The sequence below is a fragment of the Anneissia japonica genome, unplaced genomic scaffold, assembly GCF_011630105.1.
Source record: "Anneissia japonica isolate Jap-2015-1 unplaced genomic scaffold, ASM1163010v1 scaffold287759_len370742_cov166, whole genome shotgun sequence".
Taxonomy (NCBI): Eukaryota; Metazoa; Echinodermata; class Crinoidea; order Comatulida; family Comatulidae; genus Anneissia; species Anneissia japonica.
The window spans coordinates 116,677-133,658 of record NW_022698619.1 but is presented as its reverse complement, the minus strand read 5'-3'; the positions used below and the strand labels follow the sequence as shown (position 1 = coordinate 133,658).

Sequence of the window (16,982 nt, the reverse complement as noted above, 5' to 3'; positions counted from 1 at the left end):
CACACACACTTTATGGCCCTTCATTTTTTAACCAATTTCAGCATTCATGTAAAATATCTATTGTGTTCATTTTTGGCACAAATGCTGAATGTCTTGGAATGGTGAACAAAAGCTATCTACTTATTATTGTTATTTTTATTATCGATGCCACTGTTGTCATCATCGTCATCATCATCATCATCATCATTTGTATTCGGACTGCTGCACACAAGCATTTGCTTTTTTGGCTATACCCTCTTCAAGAATCATTCAATTGTTTCTATTGTAATTGTTTATTTTTGATTTAAGTTTATTACATTGGGTTTTATAAACTAAATTATTATACTGTAAAGTAAATATAAATATCTTAAATTATGTAGCCATTAACAAAAGACACTTAGAACATCTTAAACTTTTATTCACACATTCTCTAGAACTAATAGCTATAAACTGAATTTCTGTAATTCCTTTCCTCGTGTTTGGGTGGAATTAGGAGCAGATGTTCGTGATAAGCTTCTTACTAGTCTCCAAACATTTTTAAATAAAATCAAAACATTTTTGAAGTAAATAATTTATTGGCATAAACAAACTCCTTATTGTAAATTAGTGCTTTTAAATATTTTTGTTTATCTATTTTTTATATATATGTATTTTGTTTTGTCAGTCCTGTTTTGGAGAGCTCCTTGACAGGTGTTGTAGAATTACTAGAATGCTTTTGAGCAAACCTCTCCGGCACGGCTCTCTTGTTTCTCTAATTTGAATATTTTGTGCTTTTATATTGAACAAAATAAATAAAATGAAGAAAATATGTTTATTTAAATGAATGAATGAATGAATGGCTTGTACATATTACGGATGCGCAAAAACCATAGTGTTAGCAGTATATTAAAAACATTTGCTCATGCTATTATAGCACGATGAACAACAATGTTAATTGAGTTTGTAACTCTAATATATGTGTATACCCAAGTGGGAGCAGTCTTAACAATAATAAAATCACCCTTGTACCTTCACTTCTGTTTCCTCTTTTTTCTCCTCCACCTTCTTTACTGATCCCGTTTTCTCTGTTTCTATAGCAAGTTGTTTACATTCCTCAAATTTATTTTTAAACTCGGATGCCACTTCAGGTTTCTTGAATCTAATGGCCAACTGTTCCCTACTTGCTTTTCCTTCGGAGAAATCCAGCGCATTCCAGACCCATGCACGGTCTGACGACTGCATCATCTTTAACTCAATGTCCGGTGTGATCACGTGATTAGCGCATACTTTCAACACCTGTTCCCTCCTCATTAGGATACGTATCCTACCGGTGTTCTTGTTTTGCATGAACTTAATGTCGCCAACTCCACGTTCTTTCCACTGGTTCAATTCTTTGTTGAAGCGATAAAGCTTTCCACGTTCCTTCCACAGACAGGTCTCGTCTTCTTCACCAGTCTTTATATCAGTGACCTCCGGTAAGGTTACGATCGGTTCGTAATGCGGGTCATACTCAGTGTCAGCACCACCAGGTGAGGTAAACAGTTGTGTACCGGCACTTGACCAGGAAAAGCTCTGAAAAGTTTCTGAAGAACAGATTGTGGAATGAAAATGGAATCATTCTTTTAGAACAAGCTAACGCTAAGACATGTATTTTGAGTGTTTTCAAAACAATCCTTTACATGTATGTAGGCGGTATAACAACATCAATAAATTTGAAACCCTAATAACAGTAAATAAATAACAGAGTCACTGGACGAATGTTCTTGTCAGGACCTTCTGTGTTTTCCTTTTACGAACTGTTGTAATGTTTTATATGTTTATTGAATAAAAGTGATTTTTATATACAGTAAGACATACAAACTGTTGTAATGTTTTATATGTTTACTGAATAAAAGTGATTTTTATATACAGTAAAACATACAAACTGTTGTAATGTTTTATATGTTTACTGAATAAAATTGATTTTTATATACAGTAAAACATCACAGTCAAATGAAATATAACTGTATACATTCAGTGATAATTTTCTTTTACAATAAAGTTATATTAAATAAAAAAGTTATAACATATTTTATGATATATATAGATATATAGCCAAATTAGTTTGATAAAAAATAATAACTGGAACTGGTAATGGATATTATATTGCGCCTTGATTGATCATTATTCAGGAACCCCATGCATCACAATAGTATAGTCTCACAAACATAAAAACAAACAGAAAAGGAATATGCAGAAGAGTGACATTAGGCAAACAAGTCAGTCTTAAGTGCACAAGGGTGTGCATAGTAAAGTAATAATACATTTAATGCTTTCGGTACACCACATATATAGTTCTGAAATAAATGTTGTTTGTTGAAAATGTTTCGACGTTTCGATTGAGTTGCTTCAAATCGTCTTCAGGATAATATCTGCAGAGAATCCAAACAGGCAAATACTTATATGTTCGGATAGTGTGACTTGCTGCTGATTGGTCGAAAACTAAACAATAACTATTATTACGTGATGCACCACAAGCATTAAATATAATAAATATATTATCAAATATAATAACATTTACAATAACAATAAACTAACAGATGGATAAAATAACATAATAGAGGATGTTTATATGTTGAGGCAGATGCAGAATTTGGCAGTAGGGGGTGCATCCGTGTGTACACCACCTACTTCCCTACAATGGTTGGGGCTGAGGTGAGGACATTTTTAGAATATCGATCTCCAGATGCCCGGAAATTTCAATCTCATGTCTTAAAAATCTTACCGGTACTATGTTCATCAATAATACAATACAATTATTTTTCTTAATACAATTATTTTTCTTAATACAATTTGGGGGTGGGGGTGCATTCTGCCCCAGATAATGGCGATTACTTACTTTGCTTCATAAAGTCTGGAGTACTGTTAGTTTCAGCGGATATGGAAGCAAAGGTCACACTACTAGCATTTGAACCGCCAAACATCAATGGCGCTGTAGAGAGTGCTACAACATGAGGAAAAAAAGTAACACTTTAATGTCTAATTTAATCCTGCTAACTTCTATGCATCTATAGGTGCATGCCCCACCTCCACTCCCCCCACCCATTCGGTCTCCCTCATTGATTATTTCCAAAGAAAAAAAAAAATCACCTCATATCACCTTATTTTGCGACATAGCGTGCCTCACTTAATCATCGAGCGCCACCACTCCACCTTCGCGCCCCCTCCCATTACCACCCAAATTTCAAGACTTCTAGACACGCCACTGTATTTGTTCCATGGAAACTGACCACTACTTAATTTACCAACCATAAAAATTTTGATAGAGCCCCTGGTTTGGTTTTTAGGGTTTACTATGTTGCTATTAATTATTAGTCATATATAAAGGATTGGAAGATAATAACTCCCTCACACTTCCTATCTTGGCAATTTCACATAACTCTATAAGTAATAAATTGACTATTCCACATATTTCACTATCACTGAGAATGAAGTTTGTGCATTCCAATAGTAACCCCACTGGGTTAATCTTACAGATTAAATTGTAATGTGGGTTACAGTCAGAATATGTGTCACAATAGTGGTTTTCAATCATTAAGTGTTAAGGCAATACATCACACCCAACAGATGTAGCTCAACTTCCCATATTTTTTTGGCAGCCAATTACGGCCAAGCACAAAAAAAAGTAGTTTCTTGTCATAATATTTTTAAAAAAGGAGAATGAGCACTCCTTTTTTTAAAATCTTGTGCGAGGGGATGAGAAACTAGTCTTTTTTCTATTTTGGCCTAACCTCATATAACAGCCACCAATATCCCATACATTCGCTGATTACAAACCACCAACCTTTTGGCATTTAGGTGAATTAAACTTAATATATTCTTGAAACCCTTGTTTCTGAGTGTTTAAAGGTTAAGCTAGAGTTTAATGGCCTGACACAGCCCAGCCAACCGAATTTCAACCAGCATATATCAGTAACTTTATGTTATTGGTATACCACCACCAACAAACAACCAACATTTCCAAATATGCAACTTACTTTCTTGGCTTGGTTGGACACTTTCTTCCTTTGCCTTTGTGCTGTTCTCCCTCTGATCATCCGTGCTGAACCTATTCTCCTTATTAAACAACTCGGCAATATCAATGTCATAACATCCAATACAACCTGGACACGGCTCTTTGTATTCATAAAGATAAAATGTTGGCGGGAGTCTCAATTTAAGAGCCATTGCGATCTGCGCTGGAGTTGGTTTTCTTTCATAGACAACTATCACATCATCATCGGATTCATTATCAGAACCTGATTCATCTAGATATTCAAAAAATGAAAGAATATGTTTAAATAATATCTAAAATATTCAAAATTCAAATTCAATAGATAATAACATGGGAACTGAACCCATGTATTGGTCACAATGGTTAATTTTTCAGCAGTAGTACCATAGAGAAAATAGAACTACAGTATGGTAGTACGATAGTGACTATGGTGAGATGAATTATGATGGCGACTGTTCTACTGTGATGTCATACTGAACTGAAATCTTATTTATTCAGCATCAAAAACATCAATATAAAAAGCAAACAAAAACAATTCTATGCAGTGATTAGGTAGTAAAAATAATATTTAAAAAAACAATGAAAGGATAAAAAGAACCACCAAGAAACACCAAAGGATCCACTGGTTATTCGCAAACACAATTAAGAGTATGGCAACTCTTAAGAATGACAAATATGAGGCCATAATTGAATCTACACCAAAGAGCTTGTAAATTTGAGGCCCATTAAATCAATTGATTTTATCTTTATAAATTTATAATATAAGAGCTAACCTGACAACACATTTTTAAAAAGCTAACCTCACAAACTAACAAAAGATAGAATTCAAAATAAAAAATGGATGTTAACTGAAGTTCAACAGGGGCAGGGCCACAGTAGAATGCCATTGCCAGGACAACTAAGTTAAGGTTGCCAGGACAACTAAATTAAGGTTAGAATATATAAATAATGATACCGCTGACCCGGTGTTGATGTAATTAAATTACTGCAACAATAATTGGCCTAGTAAATAATAAGTGATATAAATTATCTTAATTTTTTTTTAAAGTGACACAGTACAGAAATTAACCATTTTACTAATAAAAATTAAGGCAAGTCATGTAATTTACCTTAACTTACCTTGTTATTTGCTTTATTTGCCATACATCTGACCGGTAGTATATAAACCGGTAGTAGCATAAGCACTACGCTTGCAAAACATGTCGTTTAATAGTATCATTTATTTATTATTTAATCCCTACTTTTTAAATTATATTTTATAGTACCGTGAAATGATTTCAATTGTGGAAGTTTCTTCAGAAATCCTACACCATTACCTTTAACATGATTGTGATAAATACAATGATTATGTTGAAAATCACGATGATGATTATGACTGAGAAATAAAGTAGTAAAAAAAGTCTAAGAAAACCAACCTTTAGTTTGTATGGCTGAACTGTCAACTGCAGCTTCCTGACCAGCAAGTAATGGGCTTTGGCCTGGTTTACTTGGTTGAGGTGCTACTGCTACTGGTGTCTTTTGAGTGGTAAAACTAAACCCTGCAAATGGCGAGGTGCTGATAGGTTCTTTTTGTGCAGTGAAGTTGAGACCTTTAAATGCACCAGTTGCTGTCTGACTAAATGGCCCACTAACTGGTGAGGCTGTTGACTGTGAACCAAATGTAGATTGTGGTTGGCTGAATAAGGTGGAACTTGGTTTATTGAACACGTTTGAACTAGTTGAAACTGGCTGACTGGACACAGGAGTGAAGTTACTACCTCCACCAAACGAAAAGCCAGTAAAACCAGAGGGTGCTGGCGCCGGGTTAAAACTAGCTTCAGGTTTGCTCCCGAAAGAGGAACCAGCGACACTGGTTGGGGTCTGCTCGGCTTCTTTTGCTTTTGCAGATTCAAGTCGTGTTCCACTTGTGAAATTAGGCGAAACAGCAGCTCTTTCAGATAACTTGTCACCTCCACCATGGTTAAATCTTGAGGTGGAAGAAAGAGATGGGAAACCAGAAAAGGTCTGTGGAGAAGGCTGTTCTGCGCTATCTTCTGACCCAATCAATATTTGACGTAACAACGGAGCATCGCTGGCAGACTTCTCGGGTGCAGGTTCGCTCTTACTCAAAGATGGTGCAACTGGTGAAGACACTGATTGTAGATTCAATTTTGGTTGATAGTTGAATGTTTTAATACCAGCTAGATTTTCTCCAGGCATAACTGGAGTGCCTGTGAATGTCTTCGGATGTATGGTATTAAGTCCGGAGAACCTTGCAAATCCTTCATCATTGTGTACTGCATCAGACGGGGTACCGATTTCAGGGGTTCTAGACTGTCCTATAACCTGCGTTGGTGTGGAGAATACTTGGCCTTCTCGTAACTTCAGTGATGGTATTGTACTGTGAGGATCTATGCCATAAATATCACTTTCTGCTTCGTACGCATCTTCTCCATGATAACGCTGACCAGGTGTTGAGGTCATCATGGAGGGCATGCATGGCTGCTCAGCGCCTGCCATTCCAGGAATTGGGAATCCGGTGAGGTTGAAACTAGGTATAAGTTGTGGGGGGAACACTGTTGGATGAGTAGGGTAATACATAACAGGTTGAGGAGTTGTTAGGTTGGGAGCCTCTGCTTTTTCGATTCGACAGTTGTTAGCATTGATCACAATAGTATTATCAGTATTGATGGTGCTTGATTCATTTGCACGCGAGGAGGCCGAGGGTACATGGGGTGTGGCTAAATGTGGCGGGGGTGGAACATTAAGTTTCAACTCCTGCATCTCTTTCTGTAAGAAAACACACATTTTAAAATTACAATTTTATTGACGAATAAAACTTGTTTGTGAGTTAGAAAAAGTAATAGACATCCTTATATCCTCACTCGAGATCCTATTACTACAAGTTTGTATAAAAAATGCGATCTTGCTATGTCAACAGTTCAATAACTAGATTAATAAATGTGTTATGTTGTCAGAAAAAATATAGATTTCTTAACAGGAGATTTCACAGGAGGTGAATAAAGAGACATTAGTTATCGGTCCCAAATAAAATAATACCATGTTGTATTTGTTTTACTATACCTCACAATATTAAAGAGCAAACCATTCATCTATATGAGCTACTTCGATCTGTGAGGGTAAAATTACAATCTGCAAACGGTGCACATACCGGGGATGAGGTAGTCAATTTTGGGTAGTACATTTTTTCCCCGCATATGCATATAATTGGGTGGAATTGACCAGTGGGATGTTGTTATTACCTTAATAATGTTTATCAGGTATAGGAAATCAAAAAACATTAGTTTTTATTTGATTTTAATTCTGCTGCAAACACATCAACAGCAAGATAAGTAAATATATTTTTGTGACAGAAATGAAAACCTCCAATAAGAAGTTGAAAATAAATACAAAAGCTGCCATAACAAATTTTTTTCAGAGATTTTTATATGTCGGGCTATAAGACGATCCCCTGTTTCATGGTTGGAATTGCTACTTTTTCCGCTTTTTATGGTCCTTTGACACTGCATCTAGCTGGCGAAAAAACGGACCCAAATGCAAGCCTAATCTTTCAAATATTACCATTATAAATGTCTTTAAATGTTCACCAACATTTCTCCGTATTTAAAATTGCATTCATTCATAATAACATTTAGTAGTTTCATTGTAGTAGCATAAATTTGCGTGTTAATGAGGATTCGCATATAAGATGAACATGATTTTAAAAATCTAAAATTTGCATGTAATGCGTATAAGACGACACCTGTTTTATGATCGTAATTTACTATTTTAAGCCTTTGTCTTATGCGCGAGTACATACTGCATAGTATATAGTGTTTCATAAGTCTAATTAGGGAGTGGCACTGTTCCTAAGCATGATAAAAAAAAAGGCATACAAAAATATAAGTGGTATCACTACTGTCATCATTATTATATTACAAACGATGCATAATTCAATAACAAAGAATTTTAAAAATCACACAAAGAAATCCAACTTACGTTCAAGTTAATAATTTGTTCCATTAGGAACTTATTTTGTTCCATGACTTCATTGTGTTTCGACAGAATCTCGCTGTTCTGTTCAAGAAGACGGCTATGAGACAATGCGAGCGTACGTAGCTGTGAGTTTTCGTCCATGAGACGTGTCTGACTTACATTCATTGACCGCAGCTCGGACATGAGTCGACGTGGGCTGGGATCCGGGCTCAAACCCTGCAGTAGCAAAATTAAGGTAATTAAGCCTTGAAATTTAACTACTGATGAGGGCAACAGGGAAAAAGAAAAAAAAATCGTGAAATATATTGTGATAAGAGTAGCTTAGTCAGCTAAAATACTGATATTTATTATGTGTGCACTGAAATATGGAGAACTTGTATCTGATTCTGTTCTATTGTGCTTTAAGAGGGCTGAAATAATAAAATAACAGATTAATACAAATCATCGTGTCAACATACTCAGCTCTATAATGCTGCAGCTAATAGCAGGTCTAGCAGGTACCCACTTAAAGTCCTGGTATTAGAGGCAAGTGTCATGCTGCCATGCATAAGGTAAGCTAAATGTACCTCCAACCTCGAAGTCTGAATCGCACCTGCTGTGGCAACTACCAACTTTTATAGCACACCACCATTCAGATAAGACATTTTTAAGCTGTTGTTCATCATAGTCTTTTTGCATGTTAAACTAAACATATCGAACAGAGCTGGAAATTTGTTAATTGGTGTACTGATCATTTCAACATCAGTCTTGTGGGGATGGGCTAATGTAATCAATGCAAGTAAAACCTACATAAAAAAAAAATCAAATTCGTTAAAAAAATCGTACAATTTACTTGCCTGTTGAAAGGAAGACATGTCACCAGCAGAATGTAGAATACTCCTGCCATCCATCGAGGTTCTCGATGATACAGAAATTCTACCGACAGAAGACCTAGCATTAGTGCCGTTGGCAAATCTGCAAGACGTGTCAATGCTTTCACCATCTTCAACACCCTTACGTGCAAGCTGTTGCTTTTCAACATCGACATCATCCAGCAAACTTTGTATTTCCTCATGCATCGACTACAATTTAAAGAAAATGAAATTACAATTTTCTCGTGGTTGATACCTCCTCATTCACAGATTCATTTGTACCCATGTTCAATTGCATCCCGTCCTTGGGAGTATTCTATTCATGATACTTTATTCAACACGCAATTAAGCTCAATCAGTTTGTTCCAGAGCAATTAATTCTAAAGATTAGATATGGTAATGTGAACTGACGTAGATATTTTTACATGTAATAATTTTCTTTTTTCTAACCATTGAAATAAATGTTACAAACCTGCAACATTTTAGATGCACTTCGGCTATCCTTTCTCAAGCACTGATAATAATAATAATAATAATAATAATAATAATAATAATAATAATAATATAGTTGGATTTATATAGCGATTTATACAGAAGTCCCCAAGTTTTGAGGTGTGGACGAGCTCGTACAATAACTTCCTTTTTCCTAAGGGTCTCTTGGTGTCTGATCTATCCGGTAAACCAGTACCAGCTATCCCCTGTCTGTCCCCAGCAGGGGCTATATGAACCTACTCATCTCGAAAGGTGTACTGGGTTCTTTAAAGTGTACACGAGTTAAATTGTGTACACTGGGCCTACCGTTTATATAGTCCTTATCCAAGAAGAGTTTTTCAACTACCAGAACCACACGCACACATGTGATTTGAACCAGTGCCCTTGCGGCACCCCTGCCTTAACCACTCCGCCATTCGAATCGATATATATGTTAATTTTATGATGTTAAATTAATTATTCATTTTAAAAATTAGTTTTTATTGTGACAAGTATTATATAAGCCCATTTATTTTCCAGAAAATAAACATAAAGTTCTTTGCTCAGAGACATACATCATGTGACCACAGCAACACCTGCATAACTTGCTTTTCCCTTCCTAAGTGTCCATCCCATCTCATTGGAGGTTAGCATTCCCCTTCCATTACCAAGTAATCTCCCCTACCTTCAAAATACTACTTTTAACTTACATTATTGTGGTCGTCCTGTATAGTATCCATCGCTGAGTAAAGGGAGTATGTACACTGGTCTAAGTAGTTACCCTGTGCTAGAATCATATCTGCTGTTATTTCACTGTCATCTTTCCCTTCAACCTCCATGTGGCACAGCTGTTTACACATCTAAGTTATAATACAAATACATACAAGTTTAAAGAAAACATTTTTATATAACAAATACTTAATTGCAAAAAAAAAACCAAAAAACAAAAACAAGATTCAAGATTGCTTTAATCTTGTGATAAATGAAATTATTTTTGCTTGCTGCATACAATGAAAGACATGGAAAGACAGTAAAAGGTAAGCCCGTAGCCAGGGGGTTTGAGGGTTTTCAAAAGAACCATCCTTCTCCAGAAACGCCCTTTTATATCATTACTAAAAAGTACCATTAGCATGAATGTTTTTGAAATTAACCCCAAATATTTGAAATTTGGCACTTTTATTGCCATCTCCGGACATCTGAGGTGTTATATCTTTAAAATTTAATCCAACCATGGTGGGGCAGAGGTGGTTGTGGAATCAAAGTGCCCTTTGTGAAAAATTAGAACCCCTTTTAAAATCTTACATACGCGCTTGACGCGTAATGTGCTTATCTTCTAGAGTTATTATCTGGCAAATCAATCATTAAATACAACAGCACAAAAGATTATCCATTGTTCTGATTGACTATATCAAGATTATCATTATTATTTTTATTGTCATCATTATAATCATTTGTTATCATTAGTAGCTTTTCTGTTTGTGTCTTAATGTCCAGCTTACGTTTCTGTAATTTTACACAATAAAGATTTTGATTTGATTTACCAGCGCTTTAGTGAATAGACCTGTTACGCCTTTAACTTTACTGAGGAGATTGAGTGCCTGTTGGTGGTGCCCTTGCTGGAACTCGTACTCCGCAAGCGCAACTGCTGCTTCCTCTTGTAGTGAAGTCATGTCTTCCTTCTAAAAAAATGAACAATAACTAATGTTATTGCATTTTTATGTCATTTCTTTACTATATGAGGTTTGCCATCCCAAAACCAGTATCAGTGACCGAAAAATGAATAATATTCTTATTCTCCACATTGTCATTTACTGGAATTAACTTACTATTGTCAAAGTTATGATTAATAGTATTATCTGTTCTCTTTCCTAAAGTACACAATACCACCACATTCTCTTACTAATTACTCAATATAACATTTAGCGACAGTACGCTGGTTTTGTGATGACAAGCCTCATATACAACATGCCAACAACAGGTTTGCCGTTAAAGCCATCTTCTCAAAAGAATGTTGAATACATATGTTTTTTTACAGATGTACAACAATTACATGAATAATAATATTACGCACTGGACATTAGTTGGTAGAATGCCCATTAGTGCACACTGGAACCCTATACTTAAAGACAGGCAAATCTAAGTTATAGCTGGCAAAATATACACAATGATAAAAATAATGATAAAATTAATAATACTAATAAAAAATCTAAAACAAAAATCATAAATAACGTTAAAAATAACTAGAATACATTAAAACCACTGAAATTATTTGAAATATTTATGTTAAACTGATCATATAGAACAATAATTTTACTTTCATCCTACCTTTATCTTGTCTGGTGAGGCAACAAAGAATGTATGCTTAGGCGGAGACAATGCTTTATCACTGTGGAATCAATAATAATATAATTTAACCTTATATCATACTGCCTTTCGTATTTCAACAAACAGTAAGTTTAACCATGACCATGGCAAAATGATAAATCATAGTAAAAGGCAATCAAAACAAAGTAACAAAAATGAAGTGTTTCTACAACAGGATATATAATAATTTGAATATTTATTAAGCGCTGTTGCACAAATGGTCTCACAGCGCTATTAGTGAAAAGATAATTGATAAAAATAAGTTTTGAGAAAAGTATTAAACTGTTTGAAAGTTGACAAAATTCATGATGTAGTTCGTTTTGTATGGGTGGTGCAGCGGCATAGAAAGTCATGTGGGAAGTGGAATTGGCCAGCGTTGCCTTTGGCACTTCACGTTTAAACATATCGTAAGCAGAACGAAGACAGTGATTAGGCTGATAAATACTTTGTATTGATGTTGAGATAAGTAACAAACTGCTATATCCATTCCATGTTCCATTTAATATGAATGATCCTGCACTCTGGTCAACATTTTCATATTAAAAGTAAAAACTCCAATTAAAACCACACACTGACCGGATTTAAACCGGGATTTTCAGAACTAGAAGTACGAACAATAGGGATCTTTCGATTACACAACGACATTAGGATGTAGAATGTAATAATGTCACATTAAGTCATCTGCGCATACGAGAACGTTAAGTTCTCCAAGTCGCAATTTGACCAAATCTACGTTGTGCAGAAAAGGTGGAACGGTCACGCATGAGTAAATCCGTCCTAGTGTCGCCGCGCATATTGAAAGTTCCCTAACACCCTTTCAGCCAACAGCTCAGCTTTCTTTTATCTTGTTTTAAGTTTAAATAATAGGAAGAAATTTTGTACCTGGCTAACAGCTTAAGATGTTCACTGGCGGCTTGCCAATAATGTACGCTAAGTCGCTGACATGCCAGAAACTGTTCGTTGCCAGGAACATCATTTTCTTTCTTTTCTTCAAGCATCTAAAATCAACAGTAATAATACAATTACTGATTACAATAGTAGGAAATACCATTTATCGTAGTATTTATCAATTGTGGCACGTGTAATACCTGAAAATTGATGCAATAATAAATACCATTATTTTTACATAGACCGTTGAATTTGCTAGTAATCAACTTTATTTTATTTGAAAAGACTTCCAAATCAGTGAAGCTGAAGATTTAGCTGGCAAAACATGAGGTGATTTTTACAATACATCAAAATAATTTGTTTGCTATTTTGCTAAGCACACTTCTTGTAGGAGCAGGGCTCTATCATTGTTTTCTCTTGGGTGGGGAATGCACACCTAAGCCACGGTAGAAAAGCCACAATACTTAGGTGTCTTGGCAATGGGAACAATATATTCATTCACTTATATTTACCATGAGAAAAGAAAGAGTAAATTAATTATTATAAAATCAGTTATCTTACTCTGGCTCTAAATGTTCGTGCAAGATGAATCAGCAGGGGGGTGTCGATGTTAAATTGATCGGCATTGCGTATCGCTTCTAAACCTTTTTGGATGGAAAGACGCATCTTTGCTCGCTCTTCTGACCTATGAAGAGAGGTGAAAAACTTCAGTCAATATACAATATTTTTAAAAAAAATCAATATTGCTACTTTTGAGTAACTTAAATATTTACCACATAATAATAATTACTACTAATAAAAAATAATGTCATACTGTCACTTTGTCCATACATAAAAATATCCTCAAACATGTTAATTATACACTACTGGGAAAGCAATGCACAAATGAATTCTATCAATGTTTTTCTACCCTACCAGGTAACTTGATTCTATTTAGTAGACAGAGGCAAATGTAGGTAAAATGCCCTGCTCGACCACACAATAGCGGATTTTATGTGAAACTATTGGCCATTTGTGGAATATGGCCCAAGTTCATCTTAAAGAATGCAGTACACTATTTGGAAGAGACTAGGGGATTTGCCCAATCACCACCAGAAGAACCTCACTAAAAATAAGTGCCCATTATAAAATATAAATCTTCACTTACTTGGCATTTCCACTATACAATGCACACACAGACTTAAACCATTTCTCTTGTTCCTCCGTGAACAACATCTGACAGAGAGGCACCGGTAAGATAACTGGTTGGTTTTTGTCCATTCGGCCATCTGCCCGCAAACTCTCATTTTTTGCCTTAGCAGCTTTCACAAGAAGGTACAAGAATGCCTTGAGAAAAAAAATGTTAAATCAATGTCAAATGGTACAAGAAAAGAAATAACACAAGACTTTTTTTAAACCTTGTCTAGTGAACCAAATTAGCACACCCCGCTACCAACAAAAATGGAAGTTTCAGAAAAGTTTTTCTTTTAGCCCGTTGCTGCCTTGAAATCTTCAAAAATAAGATGTTTATTTCTTCTTAACTATAATTTTAAATCATTTAACTATCCCATTATTACACTGTTTACATTCAACAATAACATTTTATTATTATTTTCTCCTCTGTCTAGATATTTTTGGCAAAAACCATTTGCTAAATAAGAAAACAAAATCCTCCTCAAACGATCTTTAAAAAAAAAGTTTGCTAAACAAGTTATAAAAAGTCTCACTTATCTAATTTTATTGGGTGTAGCAGAAACTAGCTAAATAAATAAGTCATTGTGACTTTTTAATCAATTTTTGTCTTAGTTAATGTGTTGGTGATTGTTTGCTCTATCAGTGCCTGAATTTAAATAACTAAACAGAGGATGCTATTTACAAAAATAAAATAAAAATAACACCAGGCAAAGTTACTCTAGGAATGCGATAACACATCTTTACCTTTGGAAGAAAAGTTTTCATAAGTCAAAAACAATTTATTCATTCTTATTTATTGTTTTATTCACAGTTCTTCCTAATCCTTGGTTCTTGGGTGTGGTGATCCCTCTGTAACTTATTGGTTAAACTGCGATGGTACTGAACAATAATAAGAGTTGGTTAGAGACATTTTAGTCTTAAATTTATATCCATTCCTGTTGTTTCTTTATAATGAACGTAAAAAACGAAGAAAAAAAAAAATCATGGATATCCTTCCATGCCGTAGTGCATTAGGATAGTGAGACTGATGTTAAACTTTAGGGTCAAGCCAGCTCCACCAATCCACACCATGGATTTAGGTAAAACCTTATGAACAATATCCACAGCATGAAAAAAATACATTACCTCAATATCCAGAAGTCTTAGGTTATCAACACTTGTTATCTTTAAGTTATTGGATGAATAATGAAGTTTATCAAATGATGTTTCGATGAAGGTTCCTAGGTCAGGTGAAATCCCATCTTTCCTGACATCCCACTGAAGGCCTAACCATACCAGTAGCTGAAGATTGTGTGGTTGAGCTAACACAGCATCTAGTTAAAAAAAACAGAAATTATTGGTTTTGTTAGCATACAATACGATCTGTCAAAACTAATTAATATATGTCACAGAGGTTTTGGAAAAAAAAAAATCAATATTTTTGCAGTCTTGTACTGTGTTCTATGTGTTTTTAAACCTGATTAAGGGGATTTTCATTTTTGGTCGAAAAATTCTTGTTTTTGACCTAGGTTGAAGGTCATGTTTTTACTACATACCAATGTAAATTTCACAAACTATCCTCGCGAATATTTCTGACCTATCAACAAGGTAGATTTTTTAGGCTAAACCAATCAACCTATGCTGCATAGTTACTCTGTGGGCAATTCAGCTATAGTAGATTACATCAAAGTTAGTCACATAAGGGTAGCAATAATAAATTGGGCAGTAAAATTGGCTAATATAGGGGACACATTCAGGCTATGTTCTCACACGGCTGCTAACCGTTAGCTGCTGTGCGTCAATGCGAGAAAATCCCGATCCGGATACCAACAATATGATGATCGAATCACTGGCCAATAAGAAACTGGAAATTGTAAACTCGTACGTGTGATTGGTTGATGATAGAAACGCCCTCAACTTGCTAACCGATAGCGCTTGCTAACCGTTAGCGGTATCCGGACACCGTTAACAGTTAGCGCTAACCGATCGGGCGTTCTCACGCAAGTGCTAACGGTTAGCGCTAACGGTTAGCTCCCGATCCGGATACTAGGGCTCTCGTGAGAACCAGGCTATACTTGGGTAGTAAATTAGCCAGTAATGGATTCAGGCCATTTACTTTGAAGAGTTAAAATTACATATCAATAGATAACCAGATCGAAAACCTGAACAACTCAAAAAGTGCTGTGCATATAAGATTTGAACATAGCACCCTGAGATAAGAAGGCAACCACCTTTAACACCAAGCTAGAATTCAACTCAAACTTTGCAATTTTAACAAACCTTGATCGTATTTGAGGACTACTCCTACGAGGTCATCCAGGATGATCTCCTGTACCTTCACAAAATTTGTGTTTGTCATAAAATATGATTTGTTTGGGTCGGCTTCTTGACCGAAGGCAACATGGAACAGCTGTGTCTGGCTCTACAAAAAAGAATGGTTACTAAATAAACCTCACTTTTTTTTCACTACTTGAGATGTGGAGTGCCACAAATTAAGCATGGCCCAGTGTAATACAAAAATAAATTAAATTGAAAATATCTTTTCTTATTCTTTCATATTATAACAGCAAGTGCAGAAAATAACACCATCCAATGAATTTGATGGAGGGGATAATTGTGTCAAGATGAGTAAATTTAAATAGTGTAATGAATTTAGTACCTGTAGGTTGGCGGTGGCCCTGTGGCATTTCTCCAGCCAATCTGGACCATACTGTTTTTGGAATGCATGTAACATATGGGCTAGAAACAAAAAGAACAACATCAATAGTTAATACACAGATAAAATAATGTAGAATTGGTTTTAACTTAACTGATCAAAGTCAAGACTCATTAGAAAACATCCAGTATTTCAACACACCTAATAGATCATTAGATTGGTGGAATTAGTATTAATAAATAATTCCTTGTTTAACATTTATGTCATTCACCATGTCATTTATTAGCTCCATATATATTTTGTTCCATTAATTTGTCACATTGCAAACTTCAATTTACTGTATATTCCGGTGTGTAAGCCGCACCTGTGTATAAGCCGCCCCCCAAATTAGGACGCGAATATCACTATTTTTTGTGTCACCTGTGTATAAGCCGCACCTATTTTTAAGCTCCAAACCGTTCCCATAATGTTAAGTTTTTAATTATTTTGAAACATTCACATTATTTATAAATGTTCACATAAAGAAATTTCATCTTTTGCGGCCGATTATTAAACAACAAACATCTGGAAATGCGTGTAAACTGCTGGCTACCGCCATGTTAACAACGTATTCTTGCTCTAGGCAGCCCTAGGG

General features: G+C 35.3%; 1 protein-coding gene across 1 annotated transcript in view; it reads right to left on the bottom strand.

Moving 5' to 3' along the window:
* Positions 1–16,982, bottom strand: part of LOC117102683 (RANBP2-like and GRIP domain-containing protein 5/6) — a 33,841-nt gene that overhangs the window by 3,105 nt on the left and 13,754 nt on the right. The window contains exons 9-23 of the mRNA XM_033243062.1: positions 16,352–16,431; positions 15,973–16,114; positions 14,839–15,026; positions 13,688–13,866; positions 13,102–13,225; positions 12,535–12,650; positions 11,614–11,674; positions 10,830–10,967; positions 9,999–10,148; positions 8,803–9,027; positions 7,970–8,182; positions 5,407–6,760; positions 3,975–4,244; positions 2,837–2,941; positions 988–1,541 (exon numbers count right to left, since the gene is read on the bottom strand). Of these exons, the coding sequence (XP_033098953.1) occupies positions 988–1,541; positions 2,837–2,941; positions 3,975–4,244; positions 5,407–6,760; positions 7,970–8,182; positions 8,803–9,027; positions 9,999–10,148; positions 10,830–10,967; positions 11,614–11,674; positions 12,535–12,650; positions 13,102–13,225; positions 13,688–13,866; positions 14,839–15,026; positions 15,973–16,114; positions 16,352–16,431 (3,899 nt within the window). The remainder of the gene's footprint in view (positions 1–987; positions 1,542–2,836; positions 2,942–3,974; positions 4,245–5,406; positions 6,761–7,969; positions 8,183–8,802; positions 9,028–9,998; positions 10,149–10,829; positions 10,968–11,613; positions 11,675–12,534; positions 12,651–13,101; positions 13,226–13,687; positions 13,867–14,838; positions 15,027–15,972; positions 16,115–16,351; positions 16,432–16,982) is intronic.